Source organism: Chrysemys picta, chromosome 11 (assembly GCF_011386835.1).
Source record: "Chrysemys picta bellii isolate R12L10 chromosome 11, ASM1138683v2, whole genome shotgun sequence".
NCBI lineage: Eukaryota > Metazoa > Chordata > Testudines > Emydidae > Chrysemys > Chrysemys picta.
The window spans coordinates 33,296,241-33,316,598 of record NC_088801.1 but is presented as its reverse complement, the minus strand read 5'-3'; the positions used below and the strand labels follow the sequence as shown (position 1 = coordinate 33,316,598).

At 38.0% G+C, this 20,358-nt stretch overlaps 1 protein-coding gene across 6 annotated transcripts in view; it reads right to left on the bottom strand.

Annotated features, from left to right (window-relative positions):
- Positions 1-20,358, bottom strand: part of SLC4A10 (solute carrier family 4 member 10) — a 270,102-nt gene that overhangs the window by 141,953 nt on the left and 107,791 nt on the right. For all 6 annotated transcript variants that reach the window (XM_065561769.1, XM_008178464.4, XM_065561767.1 and 3 more), the window contains one exon: positions 1,971-2,117. In XM_065561769.1, the coding sequence (XP_065417841.1) occupies positions 1,971-2,117 (147 nt within the window). The remainder of the gene's footprint in view (positions 1-1,970; positions 2,118-20,358) is intronic.

Here is a 20,358-nt window from a genome sequence, read left to right as displayed (position 1 = left end):
ATTAAAACAGCTGAAATAGGTGATAAAACGTTCACAACATTGCTTAGAATGGAGGAGAGCTGGCTCAGCCAGAGTTCCTGCTGGGGCCTCCCAGGGAGCGCATATTGCAGTTATATAGCACAATGTACAGCACATCATGACAGAAAGGAGTCCCTCTCTTACTAAGTAATCTAGGCAACACCACTTATAATTCGGAGAGTGACTTTAGCATAAGAGAATTTCCCCTAAAATCAGAGGTTTGACACCGATTCCTTGGGCATCAGGAGAAAGGTAGCCACATGTAATATGCCTAATCTGGATTGCTATTCCACTCTTTTGCCTCTGCAGAACAGAGACTCACTGTCACTTATGCTGAATTGTGCCAAAGAGTGGTGTTTTGTGATGTGCACATTAAAGGGTGTAAGGATGAAACGAAAACTCATTTTTTTGCTTGTGATAAAGGAAAGGACACAAAATTAGATGTCTTGGGGTGGAAGGACCAGGGCAAAGTTTTCAGCAGAGCTAGCTCCCATTTACACACCTAAATGAAATTAGGAGACTGACTGGGAGCTGTTGGGTCCTGACCACTTTTGAAAATCTGGCCCCTTAGTTAACATAAGCTTTCAGTGTTTATCTATTAAAAATATACAACATTATATATGCAGAAGTTCTTTAAAACATTTTAAACAACTTTGAACTCTATTTTTTTAAAGAAAGGTTGTTTCAAAATATATTTCTCTTACTATGCCTTAAAATATTAATCATGGTAAAAAGCAAATACATTTGTATTAATAATGCATGCTTTTTGTAGATTTGAAATATACAATCCATTTTAAGTGTATCTATAGATACTATATGCTCTTGTGGAACTGAAATTCATTCCAAACTGAGTCAGGTATTTTTCTTCATCAATATTAATTCTTTACATTCTTAATCCTCTATATTCCTACTGAATTTGAGAAACACACTCTTAGCTTCCTGCTTTTTCGTCCCTGGTATATTTTACGGTGAAAGATTTGAATAAATCAAGTTAAACAGACTTAGAGCTTCACCACTTATAATACACTGCTTCAAAGCTTTCCACACAGATAATTTAAAATTCAGTCTAAAATAAAGGATCTTGTAATGACTGCTTTGCAACCTAAAATTACACTGGCACTTACGTTTCCCCAATGAACTAAAAATATTCTTTTGTGCTGCACTGTGATATGGTTTCCATATAGTTTGAGTGGTTTGTTTTGCTAGCTTTTTCCTCTCCCCCAAATCCACAGTTAGCTGTCATCCAGATGTATGCATGAGGGCACATGTCAAAACACACATATGGGAGTACCCACTTTTCTTCCCCTTTTCAATACATTTGGTGTGGGAGGGTGGCTGAGATCCTTTCATACTAGAAATATTTGATAAATATCACATTTCCCCACATAAATGCCTGTATTCCCCCTTGCATTCACTCTTGTTCCTGCCCCTCTCGCCACAAAAAATAGGGCATGATCCTTAGCTAGACACCAAGACTGATCTCACAATATGACCGAAGTCACAATACATTTACACCTTACAATGTCATGTAAGGACAGAGGCAAGATATAGACTCTGGATCAGATCTTAAGCTGGTGTAAATTCACAACAGTTCAGGAGCGGGCCCTTTATTTCAATATTAGCACTACATTACCCGGTCTTGCTACATTTTAGAGAAGCCAATTCCCCAGCACCAATAGTTTCCATCCATCTATATAAAGTGCCTATCGCCAAATAAATGCTCTAGAATGTTACAACACTACTAATAGTAAGCATATTCATTTATTCATCCCCTAAACTTAAACACAATAGGAGGAAATGTCAAAAGATTTTTAGAACAGACCTGAAAGGCTCTGGCTTGCAACCCCAAAGCCCTATTATCAATACTGCCTAAAATATAAGAGGAGGATAAGTATGCATTGTGGTATTGATGTTTATTGTTAAAAGATCCAGCAAGAAGAAATAAACCTTACCAAAAGGAGGAGAATCTCTCCCATCCTCTAATCCTGAATCTCGTTCCCGGTCTCTCTTTCTGTGTTTGTGTCCACGGTGTCTATGGCGTCGGTGACTTTTTCTTCCACCCAGCGGTACGTGAACTCCAATGAACAATGTTCGGTGACCTATAAAGAAAGTTACTGTTAAAAAAGTGCACATGGCAAGATACAATGACCTATCATAATACTGAAGTGTTACTGATACACAATTTATTGGTACAGGAGAAAATCCCAGTATTGAATTTCCGATGCTACAACAACGGATCCCCTAGAGATTTATATAGAGAGAAAGATAAATTTGGGGTATATTGTAAATTAACAGTAGAAAGATAGATGGATCTTCTGGAATTACATGCTTAATGAAATGACTCTGATTTGTTTGGGCTGGAGTTTTATGCAAGCTGCAGCCATGTATGCACCAAATCCTACCAACCATCCATATGCAGAACTCTGTGAAGTCAATGGAAATTTTGCCAAAAAAATCGTGACAGGACACAAAATCCCTGCACTTCCATAACATACTTTGTGTGCCCTATTTACAAATAATTAATGGGTAGCTTAGTCTGGTTTTATTTCTACTGATATTTCATTTTTTTAAATGAAAGCACTACACCTATAGTCCTTGGCTGCTGATCAAGCCCGACAGATTCACACATCTCAATTATATGACACAATAGAATAATAGTACAGTAAATCATTTCAAAGATAAATAATGTAGCATTGTATCACCTGTCAGGGATAGTCCAGATAATACTTAGTCCTGCCTTGAGTGCAGGGGACTGGACTAGATGACCTCTCAAGGTCCCTTCTTGTTCTAGGATTCTGTGAATCATGAAATGGGACAAATATGGGGAAAAAATCTGTCAACTCTTATTACACAGTCTAGCCTCCTGAATTCACTTAACAGGAAATATTCTGGTAAGTGAATTTAGGAGGCTAGAGCATGTAGTAAGTCATGACAGATTCCTTTCTTATGTTTGTCCCATTTCATGATACAAGTGATACACTGCCATCTTTCAAATGATTTATTGTGCTATTATTCTATTATGTCATACGACTGGGATATTTAGAAAGCGTTTTTTTTCTGAAAAATATATATTTATATTTCTCAGATTATTCACACCAAATATGTTTTCTTTTCCCCTGGAAATGAACATAACATAGCTAGTGGATAATTCTGCTTTGCTGCAATCATTTAGCTGTGTCAATCATATGAAAAGGTCAAGTACATTAAGCTGCTGTAGCACGTGATCTGTAATCCCATGGTGACTAGGGGCAGAAAACACAGCAAGGCATCATTTGTCACAGTACATGAAAGAAATTCAAGGCTGACAGGAATTCTCTGCAGAAGCAGAAACAAACAAGCTAGAGAAAAACCTCCCGATACAATATTAAAACGTGGGTTTACATCTTCAATTTAGTCTCTTATATAAATACATTTAGTGGACAATTTGGAAGGCATTGTCACTGATTTAGGAAAAATGTCCTTGCATATTCATGAGATTTTCTGAAGAACAGCCATGACCTGAAGATGAGTATTTATTTGAGCTTTTTCTTTGCTTCTTGTTTAATATTATGTTTTACTCCCAGAAAATGATTCACAGAGAACTGGTGCTTTTATATTATCTCAAACCCAGTGCAATCAATAATGCATGAAATAAATAAAAATGTTGCCATAAGGAGAACTTACTATAAAGAACAACAGCAATAATGTATTTCTAAATATTTCCTTGGTAGGTATAATACAGAAGTACCTGTGAGAGAAAAGGGGCTGCCTTCTCAAAGATTTTAATCACTTCCAAAGGCTCAAAAAAATTACTTATTTTGATTTAGTAATTTAATCAATTCCTGCTGCTTTGTGAAAGGGGTGGGCAAGCTTATTCTAGTTTTGTGCCAGTTAACTATTAAGAGAGGGGCTTGATCTGTGAAATTAGAATTCAAATGCAGCTTCACACTTCACTTTATTCTGAAGCTTTAGTATCTGGGGTTTGAATTCAGGCTCATCTCTACTAAATATGTTGGCAAATCAACAGCAAAACTCCAAATGGCTGAACTGCCCAGGTATCCTCTTTATATAGAGAATAATCCATTTGCATGTAAAAAGGAATTAGGAAATTGACAAACTGAGGGGAATAAAAAGAAAACACAACAATGGAGCACATTCCCATTTGATTTAAGGTTGTGATGTTCCCCAGTGGTACTCAGGGCTGTGAGGCACCTCACCACCACCACCACTTGCCCTTGGCATGAAACAGTCTTGCCTGATGCTTGCTGTAGCTCAGCCAACAGCTTCTAGCCACAGACAAATACTGACTTACAGGTCTCCACAGACCTCGCCGTCTCTTGTGCAGGCTAGCGTCAGATATACCAATCCCCAAGTTCTTCTGCCAGCATCCCCTTCCGTAGTATCCAGTGCCTGTCACTAGCCACTCAGAGAAAATGGTCAGGTAAGCTGTCTCCAAAGACACTTCTTAGAGACTAAACTTAACTCTAACAAGCTAAAATCCTTTTCTAAAGTAATTTCTCACCTAAAGAAATCTCCCAGCATCACTTACATGGCCAATACCCAAATTTCATAATGCAAAAAGCACTGTCCTTTTTTGTATCCTTCACTGAGGAAGCAAAGAGGTCCTTTTTTCCTTTCTCTTATAGTCCAGTAAACTTTTGAAACTCCCTCACTGCTTGTTCTCTGGTATGCTCCCCCCCTGTTGGTTTCACATCCCCGCCCCACTACCCATCTGTTTTTCCTGTTGACTTCACATGCAAATGAGGCTTCCATTGTGTTGGCTTTATAATGCTTAATTGACATGAGAGAAACAGGGATGGGTAAATACACATGCTTTTGTCTGGCAGAAAACCTTTCTGTCCACTCTGCCTTGTTACAGATTTTAAAACATAATTTCAACATAAAATCATAGAACTGTAGGACTGAAGAGGACCTTGAGATGTCATCTAGCCAAGTCCCCTGCACTCATGGCAGGACTAAGTATTATCTAGACCATCTCTGACAGGTGTGTGTCTAACTTGCTCTTAAAAATCTCCAATGATGGAGAGTCCACAACCTCCCTAGGCAATTTATTCCAGTGCTTAACCACCCTGACAATTAGGAAGTTTTTCCTAATTTCCTGCCTTTGCTGTAATTTAAGCCCATTGCTTCTTGTCCTGTCCTCAGAGGTTAAGGAGAACAACCTTTCTCCCTCCTCCTTCTAACAACCTTTTATGTACTTGAAAACTATTATGTCCTCTCAGTCTTCTCTTCTCCAGACTAAACAAACCCAATTTTTTCAATCTTCCCTCATAGATTATGTTTTCTAGACCTTTAACCATTTTTGTTGCTCTTTTCTGGACTTTCTTCAATTTGTCCACATCTTTCCTGAAATGTGGTAACCAGAACTGCACACAATACTCTAGCTGAGTCCAAATCAGTGCAGAGTAGAGCGGAAGAATTACTTCTTGTGTCTTTCTTACAACACTCCTGCTAATGCATCCCAAAATGATGTTTGCTTTTTTTTGCAACAGTGTTACACTGTTGACTCATATTTAGTTTGTGATCTGCTATGATCCCCAGACACCTTTCTGTTGTACTCCTTCCTAGCCAGTCAATTCCATTTTGTATGTGTGCAACTGATTGTTCTTTCCCAAGCGAAGTTCTTAGGATGAAATTCAATAAGGACAAATACAATTTACTTCAGAGCATTTCTCCAGTTTGTCCAGATCATTTTGAATTTTAATCCTAACCGCCAAAGCACTTGCAACCCCTCCCAGCTTTGTATCACCTGCAAATTTTATAAGTGTACTCTCTATGCCATTATCTAAATAATTGGTGAAGATATTGAACAAAACCAGACCCAGAATTGATCCCTGTGGGACCCCATTCAATATGTTCTTCCAGCTTGACTGTGAACCACTGATAACTACTCTCAGGGAATGTTTTTCCATCCAGTTATACACCCATCTTATAGTAGCTGCCCCTAGGTTGTATTTCCCTAGTTTGTTTATGAGAAGGTCATGTGAGATCAAAAGCCTTACTAAAGTCAAGATATTCCAGAATCCCTTATACAGTGTAAGTACATATTATTCACAACAATGTTGATGACCTGTGTGTCATGGGCTTTCATTTCATACCTTACAGAAGACTTTTTTGATAAGCACTGTGAAAGCAGCATGTTGGGTGTGGTGAGTTTGTCAAGCCTGATAGGAGAGGCTGACACAGAGTATTGAACTGTTTGCCAGCTGGCACCAATGACTCTGTGTCACAAAGGGCAATGGAGTTACACCATGGATGAATTTCAGTAAGTGTAGAAGGGAATCTATGGGAGATTCTAGTAGTGGGATCCTAAGCAAATATGGGGAATCAGGAAATCCACAGGGGAAGTTTTCAGAGACAAGAAGTAGTAACAATTTGCTACAGAAGACTGAAGGAATGGAAAAAAATAAGTGAAACATCCATGAAGGAAGACTTAAGGAGGCCTGAAGGAGTATAATTACAGGCCAGAAAGAGAAAATTTGGGAGGAAAATGAAAATGAGAGGATTCTAAAAGGTGATGAGCAGACACTGAAAGACAGATGGGAGAATGAACAGGACAAGTGAAACAACCATTACTGCAAACATTTCTCAATGAAAGAGATCTTTCAAGCAACTGTAAGCTAATTGAGAAGCTAGTAAAAAAAACCAAGTGTCTAATGACACCTGTCAATTGCCAGTATCCTGGATCCCTCTCAGTCAGGCTTCAGTCCAGAGCATGGGGGAAAGTCAGCATGTGTTGCTCTGGTGGATGATCTCTTGCTGTCCATAGGCAAGGGAACTACACCCATCCTGTTGGGCACTCTGGAAGATTTTTTTCCATATCACATAATTTTTAGAGGAGCTGAACTCCAGACCTTGGAACTTATATCCAAGAGTCAAAAATGACCATGAACCTCACCACTATCAGAATTAAATGCAAATTAATTTCTTCAGCTTGGTTTTCTCTTGATTTCTCTGAACTCCCCCAGTCACAGAACACACACACACACAAATAAACCAACCAAAAAATTCAAATCCCTATTGATCAATAGTTCTACTTGCAAAGAGAGGTACTCATTACTCAGTGTGAGATAGTGGTAGAATCAAGACCTGTGAGGTTAATGGAGCCAAGAGCAATAAGCAGCCTGGGCTCAGGAAGAGAGAATCTTGCCCATCAAACTTGACTGTTTTTCAAGACAGAATTTAGAGCTGATATGATAAAATTCCAGTGGATGTAACGTATGTGGACTTTAATAAAGAATTTGATAAACTAACTCATGAAATCTTAATTGAAAGTTCATTTAAATCGGTTAGGATAAAAGCACTGTCATGTGAACTGAAAACTATATAAAAAGCACTGTAAACAAATGTAAATGATAAATGCCAGTGTTCTGAGTTGTGGGAGGTGTCTAGTGGGGTACTGCAGGGACTCGTGTTAGAGCCAGTGTTATTTAACATCTTCATTAATGATCTGGAAGAGGGAATAAACAAAACATTCATGTCATTTGCAAATTGAGACTACAAACACAAATGAGACCTATAAAGACTACAGATCAGGACCGAAAACAATAAATGACATTTAGCTTAGAAAAAAGTACAAGTTAGCACATCATGAGAAAAATAATCTGAAACACATACTCAAAGGAAGGAAGAATCCCAGAAACCAGTAATGATGAAAGAGATAGATGGATCCACTGATACAATTTGATGAAGGTTTCAAAAACTTAAATTAACCCTGTCAATAATAAACATGTACAATTCCTGGTCATGCAACTGCATAACCTCCTATTGATGTTATAACTGTACTTTGTTGCATCACTATGTTGCCGCCAGTGTTTCTATTATTATTATTTCAAAGACCTATTTCCAGAGAGGCTCAATGAAGGACTAGGGCCTAAGACCCAATCTTCCATACATGTAGTGTGGACTCCTACATTGTTGTCAAGTCCCAAGAATCAACAAGCCCCCCATGCCAGTTTAAGGGTCCACAAAAAAAGCAACTATTTGAAGAATTACAGCCTAACATGATACAAGTACAGACTATGGGTGAAATCTGGGCCCCACTGAAGTCAATGACAAAACTCTCATTGATATCAATAAGGGCAGGATTTCACCAGGCAAGTTCAAGACTGTAAAATTTCATATTTTTTAACCAAAGGTAACAATAACTACATTTATTAGAAGCAACATAAAACATATGGCTGAAACTGGCTAAAGTTTAAAGAAAAAGGAACATATTGTCTAATCCGAGATTTATTGAAGTCAATGACAAAACACCCAATGGGGCCTGGATTTGGCCCTTAAGGAATAATGATCAATTGTTCAGGACCTATTTCAATATTCTTTAAGAGCTAAATCCAGCCCTCATTGTGTGTTTTTCCATTGACTTCATTAGCATTATGATGCCACGAAAACATTCCCCAACTGTGTCCCATTGTGTTTGGACATAGGGGAGCCAGGTCTAATTCTGCTCTCAATTGTGTGTGTATAGCACCACCTTGCACAATGTCCTCACAATTGCTAATCAGGGCCGGTGTACTATGGTAATATACAAGATTACTACAAATAATCAGTTTACACTGTTGTAAACCCAAATTTGGCCCATTATCTTTAATTTTGAATTTCTTGTGTTATATAGGTTTAAGCTACAACCTAAATGACACTCATGTTTATTTACCTTGATTTGTTTGCTTGGACTTTGCAGTCAATTTTTGAACAGTCATATCAAGTTAAGGATGCTATTATGAACAGTTCACAGAGTTTATACGTTATTCTTACATTCTTGTATAAACTGCAAATCTAATAGCAAACAAGTGATTACAACACGTTAAAAGAACAGGAGTGGACTACATACGATGCATCCGAAGAAGTGGGCTGTAGTCCACGAAAGCTTATGCTCTAATAAATTTGTTAGTCTCTAAGGTGCCACAAGTACTCCTGTTCTTTTTGCGGATACAGACTAACACGGCTGCTACTCTGAAACCTGTCAATACAACACGTTAGTTATACAAAGCACACAAATATGTATACTTACAACATTTTTCTCACCAAGAGTATAGAATTAAAAGTCTGAAGTAACCTAAATAATTACTGCACCAGCCAATCCAATTAATTCAGTGACAATGTATGAAACTACAAGTGATACCAGTACATGTGCAAGTAGATAATATTGCCCCTGTATCCTGACATCCATTTGTATTTAGAAACTCTATTAAATTAAATGAGAGTTCTACATGTCAAATGATTGCAGGCTACAGTTCCATCTGACCTAGGACTTTTTTGAAGCAAAGTCTTCAATAGTATGCTGGCCAATATTATCTAGATTATTAGGGTTTGCATTATGTAGTACCATCTCCCATGAACTGAACAAAGATTGCCCACATCATTGGTTAAGTCCCATGAAGGGTTTTACCTTTTAAGTCACCACCATAAAAAATATACATTGCTCAAGATACACAATATATATTAAAAGGAGGCTCTTCTTTTTTTAAAATGACCCACACTTTTAAAAATGACCAATCATGGCTTGTTTAATTTTTTATTAATTATTATATTATATTGCTTGGTTTGGCCCCCAAGGAACCCTCCTGCCTTTCCTAAGGAGAAACTCTACCTTATGCTAGAACTTCTTGTTTTTCTTATGTCACCAGCCTATCTTGAGGCCAGGTACATGTTGGGACAGTCTAAAAGGAAGAAATACAGACTGCTTTCACTGAAGAAGGTGTTCAGGAAGATAACAAGAGCACCTGTACTTCTCCTTCCACCTGGGAGAAATAACTTTTACTTTTTTAAGTTACAGTGACTATTAGTGACTATATTGCAGCTTGAAAATTAGAATGAATTTAGCAGAGCAAATCACACAATTTGCCTAATCCTGCATGTTTTACCCAGACAAAACTCCCATTGAAACCAAATGGGAGTTTTGCCTATAACTGCAATCCTGCAAAGACTCACACTCATGCTAAAACTTAAGCATGCAAGTAGATCCATAGACTTCAGTAGGTCTACTCATGCTAAATTTAAGCACATGCATAAGTCTTTGCAATATTGGGACTTAAGATCAGGCCCAATACATTTTAAGATAGAATCTCTCTGGGAAACTAAATTAGTATACATGGGATATAGACAGGATAACAATTTAATCAAGAAATACTGTAGGATAAGTTGATCCGCTCTGAAATGTCACTTTCACACAATGCTACAAATACACTGTTAGACTGTATAATTAAAAATGAACATTCTTAATCAGGTTTTAGATGGCTGGGAAACAAAAAACACAAAGTATACTGTTAAACCTATGTACTGAAAACATAAGAGGCTTTGGCCACTTGTGGTTTATCTTCAAAGTATTAAACAGTTTTTTATGCAAAATAATTTAGGGATTAAAGAAATAATTTTCATTGTTATAAAATACTATTTTTTAATTTTTACAGGATTATACCAAATATAATGAATGGGAGCCCATTCTATATCATAACTCAGATTTAATAACTTTCAGGAAGGAGGGAAAATGTATAGTCAGGGCTTTTCCAAACTTTTTAGGAAAGAAAGAGAAGGGGAATGGGAACAAACTATCAGAAGGTTTTGAAATGTGGCTCGAAACAGAATACATTATTTTTTCACATTGATTTTAAGGCCAAGCAGGGACCATTATAATCATCTAATCTGACCTCCTGTGTAACACAGACCATAGAACTTCCCTGCATTAATTCCTGCTTCAAACCCATTAGCTGTGGTTGAAGTAGAGCACATCTTTTAGAAAAGCATCCAATCTTGATTTAAAAATTTCCAGTGATGGAGAATCTACCACAACCCTTGGTAAGTTGTTCCAATAGTTACAGTAATTATCCTCACTGTTAAAAAGTTGTGCCTTATTTCTAGTTTGAATTTGTCTATGTTCAACTTCCAGCCACTGGATCTTGTTTATACCTTTTCTGCTAGATTGAAGAACATTATCACATTTCTGTTCCTCATAGGTACTCAGATTGTAGTCATGTCACTCAAACTTCTTTTTGATTAAACTCAGGATTGAGCTCCTTGAGTCACTCTCTCAAAGGCATATTTTCCAATCTTTTAATCATTCTCCGATCTCTTTTCTGGACCCTCTTTAAATTTTCAGCATCCTTCGTGGCGTGTAGACACCAGAACTGGACACAGTATTTTCATTAATGCCAAAATACATTTTTAAAATACATTTTTATTTTAATTTGATAAAATCTAAAGTCAAATTAAAATCAGAGAAAGGCTTTTTTAAGTGGATGGAAGATTACTTGCTTGGAATACAAGCAACCCAATAGCAGTCTAACTACATGATAGGCAACTTTAGAACTGAAAACCACACTTTCTACCCTCAAAAGGTGGTTTTGAGAAACAACTTTCACAGCTAGGCATTCTGGGTCTTCTAATTATGGAGCTGGGGCCTGGGCAGCTAACCTCATTCATGCACTAGATGAAACGGAATATATGAGAATTTGGTAAGTGCCTAAATGTATTAGGAACACAAATTCCATTTAAAGTCATTTGTAGTTAAGTGATTAAATCCCATGGACACTTACGAAAATCTCACCAAAGTAGGTTGCAAATATCTAAGACTGCAGTAGGGTAAAAATGATGAAGTCTTCACTTAAAGAAATTTATGCAAAGCCTTTCATAACAAATATAGAAGAACTAAGATATTTTTGCTTCACAACACCCACTTAGTAATATAGAAAGTATAGACAAGGTTTGTTAACAAGAACGTACATGTATAACACATTCCTCTCTGAGGAAATGGCTCAGCACATGACAGCCTGGCTCTTTCACTCAAGCTATAGAGACTCACTTTTCCAGATCTAGAGAGCCCTAGTTGAATCCCTGGGGGCAGGCAAGGTATGGGTCTCAGACAGGGAGCACTTACTCTGACCAGACAAAGCATATAACCCAGAGCCACAGACAATGCGAGTCTCTTACAGTCTCCATCTATTGGGCCTAGCTGTCTAGCTTGATTTGTAGAGACCCATGCATTCAGGTCTGGAGGTCACTGGTATTGGTCAGGATAGTGGCCGTCACATAGAGGACCTGTAGAAAACAGGACTTTTGCAGCATCTCTAAAATATTAACAGATGTAGGCTCTGGTGGTCTGTGTGTGGAAGAAACACATTCCAGAGTCGAGATGACAGTTTATAGCAAAGAGGCGTAGCTCAAGTGACTCTGGTGACCTCAGATGAAATAGCATTGCATGATTAGAGAGAGAGAGTCTCTCAGGTAACTTGTTCTTAAACCATTTAGGGAATTATAGATAGGAACCAATAGGTTGAACTCCCCCCGAAGCCAATAGGCCTTAGCAGTTAGAACTGGTCCAATGCAATTTTGCAGTCTTCCTGAAAATTAACAGTAGATACAAAATCCTTTGAAAATTAACTGACAATGAATAGTTAAGAATAACATTTTTGTTTTTCTTATGGGAGAATGAGTGATTATGTTGGAATGTATAGGAATTCAGAGTGCAAGATTCATTTTTCACTATTGTAGTGCAGCTGGGAAGTGAAGTTAAAGAGAGGAGTAAGGACAAAGGCATAACTTGCTAAAGCAACAATTTATGAAGCTTCTCCCAGAACTAAATTTACAAAAACATTTGCAACAATGTTGCCATGCTGTAATTTGTGAAGAACTGACAAAAAAAAAAAAACCACACAAAATTCTCAGTGCAGACAAATATTCAACATCCTACCCTCTTAAAGGTAAGGATGGGAGAAATGGCTTAGAAAAATTAAGACCCATGGCCCTGATCCATAAATGCATTTAAGCACATGCTGAACATTAAGCAAAGGAATAGTTCCACTGAAGCCATTAAAGTTAAGTACATATTTAAGTGCATTGCTGGACCATGGTCCATCCCACCAAACCTATTCCTTGAATTATTCATACATTTTCTCAGGTTCTGGCTGGGTAAGAAATCCTCTCTTCTATTCTAAATACACTCCTTTCCTGCTTCCCTATATCCCTTCAAATGAATCTCTGTGCATGCTGGCATGCTAAGAGATCAACTCTAATAACCTGCTAGATGAGAAACACAAAATGATAAACAAAACAAAGTCAGTATTACAGCAGAAACAGAATGTAAAATAATCCTCTTAGATTCACATGCGCAGTTCCCGCTGAAGCTGTATGTATCAAAGAGAGGAGAATTTGACCCATATTTCTAAATTAGCAACAAATGCAAATGCAACATATTACCAATAGAACTGTGTGCTCAAAGATGAATATATTCTGATGCCTCGTGTTACAATTTTTTATATCAATTACTCTAATGTTACGCAATTTGGCCATTAATTGTATCAAAGAGTTTGTTCAAATCTAAGAGATTCTAATAACTAATTAATAACAGAATATGAAAATGTCACCAAGTTAATGAAAATGCTACAAAGCGCCACTAAGTCTGCCAGCATGCCCCAGGATAACATATAAATCAGGCTTAGAATTAGAACGGGGAAAATTATTCTTAGCAAATAATGTATTCACCAAATTTAGCCCCCTTTTCTGTTCACACATTATCCAGGAACAGACTTAGATTTTTGCTCATGTTTTGACTGGTTTATGCTAATTTAATTTAGAAGAAATCTTTAGTCTGATATATTTGCAATTATTGCTTTTGTTCCTTATATTCATAATTCGGAATTCACTTTGTGTACTTAAAAGTGTGTCTGCTCCATGATTTTTCATCATCAAGGCAAATCCCAATAGGATGTAGTCTCCTTGCAGATCAAGCACCACCCAGATCAATCTCTAGCTAGGTCTTAAAAATGGTCTAGTTGGATGTTCAGTCTACCTGTCATTGATAATCTTATTGCATCACCGAAGCTTTTGGCACCCATCTGATTGCCAACTGTGCAGCAGTCCATGACTGGAGGACTCCTAATCTCATGAAGACTTTCAAGATGACAGTGAAAAAGCTTCCACCATGAATAGATATTCATGCAAGTCTTCAGAACAATTTATCTTCCCACAAACATGCTAGCCAACAAAAAATATTTTGTATAACATTCATGACAAGTGAAAAGTAATCATAAATACTATCAAAATGAATCTGTAGCTTTCATATTGAAGGCATATTTGCAATTTTTTTGCTGTATTTGCCCAACTCTCGAGGCAATGTAAAAAGAACAGTAATACATTATTTTTCTACTAATAATAATACCATAAAAACACTCCCAATACCAATACTATCCGAGCTGGCCCCAAGCCAAAAGTGGAAATCCACATACTCCTACACTTTGAGAGATTGGGAGAAATTTTAACCCAGATCTGAAATTTACAGGTGGCAAACACCACTAAGCTTTGGAAAAATCAGATGTCCAGATCTGAATTGTGTGGCTCTACTTTGACTGCTTCACTATTGACACAATATGGAGACTGGTTTCAGAGTGGTAGCCATGTTAGTCTGTATCAGCAAAAACAACAAGGAGTGCTTGTGGCACCTTAGAGACTAACACATTTATTTGGGCATAAGCTTTCATGGACTAGGACCCACTTCATCAGATGCATGGAGTGGAAAATACATGAGCAGGTATAAATACATGGTAAGGCAACTCCCATCCTTTCAAGTGTGAGGTCAGTCTAACGAGACAATTCAATTAACAGCAGGATACCAAGGGAGGAAAAATGGGCCACTCTCATCACCACTTCAAAAGTTATTTTTCCTCCCTTGGTATCCTGCTGTTAATTGAATTGTCTTGTTAGACTGACCTCACACTTGGTAAGGCAACTCCCATCCTTTCATTTAGTTATACCTGCTCCTGTATTTTCCACTCCATGCATCTAATGAAGTGGGTTCTAGCCCACGAAAGCTTATGTCCAAATAAATTTGTTAGTCTCTAAGGTGCCACAAGGACTCCTCATTGTTTTTACAATATGGAGAAACATTCATGCTAGCAATACCTGTTACCAGTAAGAAAGGGCACCCAATTTTTAGCTCATATTCTGAAACTTCAACATTGCATTTTTATTTTTATCAGCTGGCCCCATTGCCTCCCCGCTTACTGATTAGTCAAGTTTACACATCTAACAAAACACTTTAAATTTGCAAACGTAAACTAGAAAAACTCACGTAACATGTTGGTTTTGAATTTGACTTTCATTTTAGAACAGGGATTCAGAGTCAAACCTGTGTTAGATCCCAAGTAAAACAAGTGAAATCTAATCCACAGGGGACATTATTCACATCAAAAAGCTGTGATACAATATGAGCTGATTGCTAATATCTATTCAGAAGTGAGCCAGGACTAGAATAATGTAGTTGCTCCAAGTCCTAACTGAGGGAACTGTATAGAAGAGCTTGCTGACAGAATGAGCATATGGTTACTATGTATCTTACTTCATTCGGTGTTTAACAATCCCACATCAGACCACCAAATATCAACTTAAAATGGTAAAAGAAACCACCGATTAATCTAATTTATGAAAAAAAACCTTGAGTTACAACAGCACAATAGGATAAAAAGAGAGAGAGAGAGATTAGATATAGATATTTAAATGATCATTGGTATCATTCACTGTATAGGTATCATTCATTTCTGCAGTAAAGTAAAATGAATCCCAATAATGTGAATTATTGGAGTCATAATTCAGGTCTCATTAGTTAGTTCTTATTTCTCATTTCTTAGCTAAATGTGAGCTAATACATTTATCCCATCTTTCGAATGACTCTGTATTCTCCTAACCTCTGTTCTTCAACCAATTTTCAATCATTCAGATATTATAACTCACATTAATTATAACTTATTTTCAATAGTCTAAAACAAGACAGCCATAATTATATCAAATAAGAGGACAGGTATCATCATTCTACAGCATGTGGATAATTTATCATTCAAAAGTATTTACAATGTCCAATCCATTTTATTTTAAATCCTTGTCTAGTTTAACAGTTGTTTAACAGACAGATAAGAACTTTAGAAACATAATATTAAATTATACTTTAATTTTTTTAATTAATTTTTTTTTCTTTTTCTCTCTTTTTAAAAAGTGAAATTTTGGCGTTCCTGAAAGACAGCAGTTTGACAGAATTGGAAAATTAATTCTGTTTATCCACAGACTGCAAACAGCCTTGGTCATCAGCAGAGCAAGCTTCCATACTCTGCATTGTCAACACTGACCTGATGGGTCACTTCTAGGAATGACAAGCTAGTTCATTTTCTATGGGCCCAGTGCTGCATTCCTTAGTGAAGTCAATGGGAGTTTTGCCTGCATACAGAATACACGACTGGATTCTACATATGTTCAGTCTTCTACAAAGGCTGCCAAAAGGAGTGTCAGCTACAGCCTACAATGGGGTATTGTTTTATACACACTAGACACTGGACTGAGATTACCAATATGAAGCTTATGGAACAGATATCAGATGGTGGTGGCTTTCAAAGAATCTGAAAGAGAATGGAAGAGACAAAAACTTGAGACTTCCACTGATCAGAACCACCTTCAAACTGTTGACTTAACTGTAAAAAGCTTTTATATGGCACTTTTTCATCTGTAGATGTCAAAGCACTTTACACTTTGGGAAACAGAGCCACAGTCAGGTGAAGTGACTTCCCTAAGGTCACCCGGTAGAATAGCAGCAGAGCCAGGAGTTGAACCCAGGTCTCGTGAGGCTCAAGCCTGTGTTTTGTCCACTAGACATACTGCCTCCTGGAGAGAGACCAGAACAAAATTCAGTGGAAGTTAATTGAGCTAGAGTCTTCACAGAATCTCATCAAAGAAGAATGAAAAAAAATATATTGTCAATACTGAAATTGGTAGCAAACGATCAGGAGTATTCTATAACACTACATTCTACAGGCCTTGCTAATAGGATAAGAACACTATCCATCTTCCTTTACTTTTTATGCATAGATATGTACCTTATCTGATGCATCCTTCGATTTTTTGTTTATCAGTGAGCTTCCAGATGCCAAATTCTTCTTGTGTGGGATTCAGGTCCCTCAAGTGTCACATGCTTTAGTGAGAGTTGAGGGTACTCAACTTTTAGCAGTAGCTGAGCTTCTTACAGTGTCAGTTATCATAACTACCATAAATGATGAATAAATTATTTTAAGATTAAATTAAACAAGCCTGCTGTAAGACGAGCACAGACAATTCCATTAGCTATATCAATTTCAAACCTGGCTATTCTTCTTTTTCTTTGTATTATGGTGTTATCCTGAGTTTGGATCTGGTTCTGTTATTTAATGGTCTAATTATTCCTGTAAACGGACATTTTTACCATCTCAAGAACAACATCAGAACTTCTTTAGACATAGATCTAAGCTGTCTTTTACAATATGCAGAAAGCAGCCTGTATGCATTAGTAACAACTATATTGGACGGCAGCAACTCTTGGCTTTCTGGGACTACTAAGGGGGCTTCTTGGCATAGGCAAGCCAGCAAATGTCTGCCCCATACCAGTTGAAAGCATCCAAACAGTTACTGAACATTTTGCTGTCTTTAATATGTTGTTACTCTGAGCAACCGTCTGTTCTGCCTCGATGGTAGATCTGGACTTGCTACTGGTTGTATCTGCCAAGTGGCAATCACATAACAGCACCAAATAAAATACCATACAGGCTTCAGTCTATGTAAAATGATGTTATGATTCTTATATGTACTGAACTTTTTGCAACCTAATTCTTTGCTATGAAGTCTTTAGACAGGTTGGGCCTCATTTGCAGAAGTACACTCACCTCTAACTGTAACCAGAGGAAGCTGAGAGTGCTTAGCTCCTCCAAATTACAGGCACAAGGCATCTCAAAAGTTGGTCATCCAGAAACAATGGCAACTAAATCAGAGGCCATTTTGGAAAGCACGGGGCTTAGTTCCACCAGGAGTGGATGAAACAAAAAGGCAGAATAATCTGCTTTTTTGCAGAGAATTCAGTAAGCAATCTTGAGCCCCTGAAATAGAACACAAAGGTTTGTTTTGTGCAAAATTATTATAGTTTAAATTGTACTGCAGATTCATATCAGAAAATATGAGCTGAAGGCTATTTAAGCTAGAGTGAAAGGCTCCTTAAGCTCCGTAAGAGTTGGTTAGGAAAATGGACATTTTTTCCTGCCTTATATTTCAACAAAATCTAAATAAACTTATTTTGGTCTAAATTTTGCACATACAAATTTGGCTTTTGGAAAAAAATTGAAAACCAAAATATTTTAAATTTGGAAATCCTGCTGCGTTGCCTCATGGGAGTTATAGTTCAAATGCTTCATGCTCCCATTCTCCTCTGCATGCCAGGCTCTCTGGTTGGACTACATCTTTCATGATGCACCACTGTCTCCCTTCAGGGGGATAGGAGATGGCTACATCATGGAAGTCCCTGGTTATGGTGTACATGGGAGATTTGACCAGCTGGGGAACCTGGTCCATAGAGCAGAATGGGGTCATGAGGAAACCAAACTACTTTCCCTTGAGGCACCGTGGCAGGATATCAGAACTGAAATATTTTGGTTTTCAGCCACTTGGTTTTCAATGAAAAAAATCAAAAGGTATCCTCGGAAAGCAGACATTTTGTGGAAAATAGTTTAGTTGAAAACCCAATTTTCTTTCAAAACCAGTTTAATGAAAATTTTTCAATCAGCTCTATTCCACAGGCATGTTACCAATCTTAGAATCTTGAGGTTTTCAGACTGTGACCTACACACAACTTGGTGATTCACAGAAAGCTAGTAAGTCATAGGTGATAGTTCCTCCACCTCCTTATTCTTAAATCACATTACAAAATAACTACAAATACTTTAAATAACATCTTAATTTTACTTTTCCATAAAAGCAATTGCTGCAGATGCCACGGGGACATTATGTGACAGTGGAGGAAGGGAAAAGATCCATACAAGGGTATTAAGCTCTCTCATCACTATGATAAAGTTCACTGAGGACACCAATGAAATATTAATAATTTCCCTCCAAATATTATTATTCCATTTTGTGGTGGAACAGGATCCCATTCCTACTCCAGTCAGGAAGAAGTTAAAGAGCTCCTCTGGTCACAATCAACCCCTGCTTGGTGCATTTGTGAGGCTGGTCAAAGAGAAAGGCGCAGCTCCTTAAAAGGGAGAATCCAAGCCCAGTGCAGGGCAACATAGAGAGGTAAACAGAGCTCCCTTGCCCCACAAAGCAGGGGTTGCTTAGTAGCAGAATGGCTGAAGAGACTCTGCCAACTGGACCCACTGGAGACGTAGAGGGATCTTCTTTACTTTATTTTCCTTTTTGTTTAGAACCCAGTGCACTCAGTCCAGGTTCTCTGGATTCTTAGGAAAAACTATTTCACTACGAGGGTGGTGAAGCACTGGAATGGGTTACATAGGAAGGTGGTGGAATCTCCATCCTTGACAGAGCCCTGGCTGGGATGATTTAGTTGGGGTTGGTCCTGCTTTGAGCAGGGGGGTGGACTACATGACCTCCTGAGGTCTCTTCCAACCCTAATCTTCTATGATTCTATGCAAGGGGGTAAAGGGACCCAGACTCCCTTTACAGAGAATGCCGACCTCTTACCTTGCAGTGAACTGCTGGGTAAGTGCATACTGTTTTGTGGGCTGCAATGTTATGTGGTTTACTCTTACCATTTTTTGGACTGCATTATGCTCAGAAGGGGAGTTGCCACCTTCCAAATGCAACTAGCATTCTAGCCATGTGCACAAAGACTGACTCCTTGGTGCCTCCTCCAAACCTTTCCCTCCTGCAACCTATGCTCAATCTGTGCTTCTCCCTCCAAGTTCTAAGCAGGTTGCTATAACTTTCCTTTTACAATTATTTTTGTTGTACCTTTTGTGCAAGTATTTGCTGACTTGCTGGGGCCAGAGATTAGTAGTACATAGTTCATCCTAGGAAGATGGGTCCACCAGCCCATTGCAGTCTGTTAGGCCTCATACCCCTTCAAGCATGTTGGTCTTCAAACCAGTTCTGACTTCTTCTTTATGTTATTGCTGTTGCAGGGGGGACTTCCTTTTAGTCTGTTGCTGCCTCTGTACTATTGGTCCTCTATATTGCTTATATACTTTGTTTCTTATGACCTTCCTGTGTCAGACCAGATGGCAGCTGAGGTTCTTTCTATGTCCTCCTGGCCCTAACCTTGGCCCTGTCCATCTGTGTGTGCTAGCTGTCTGCTGCTACTCCACAGTTGTCTTTGGTTTCATCTCTACTACTGTCCTAAGTCTGTAGCTACCTCATATAACCTGTGTCCCACTGCAGCTTGGATTGTTGCCTTTTGCCATTGTTTTGTGAGGCTATTTGATGGCTGAACCCCAAACAGCTCGCCTGGGCATAATGGCCTCAGGGTCTTGGCTCCTTTGTTGTAACAGAATTTCTGCCTAGCTTGGTGTTCTCTTAACTGCTTCTGTGTACTGCACGTCATTCCTC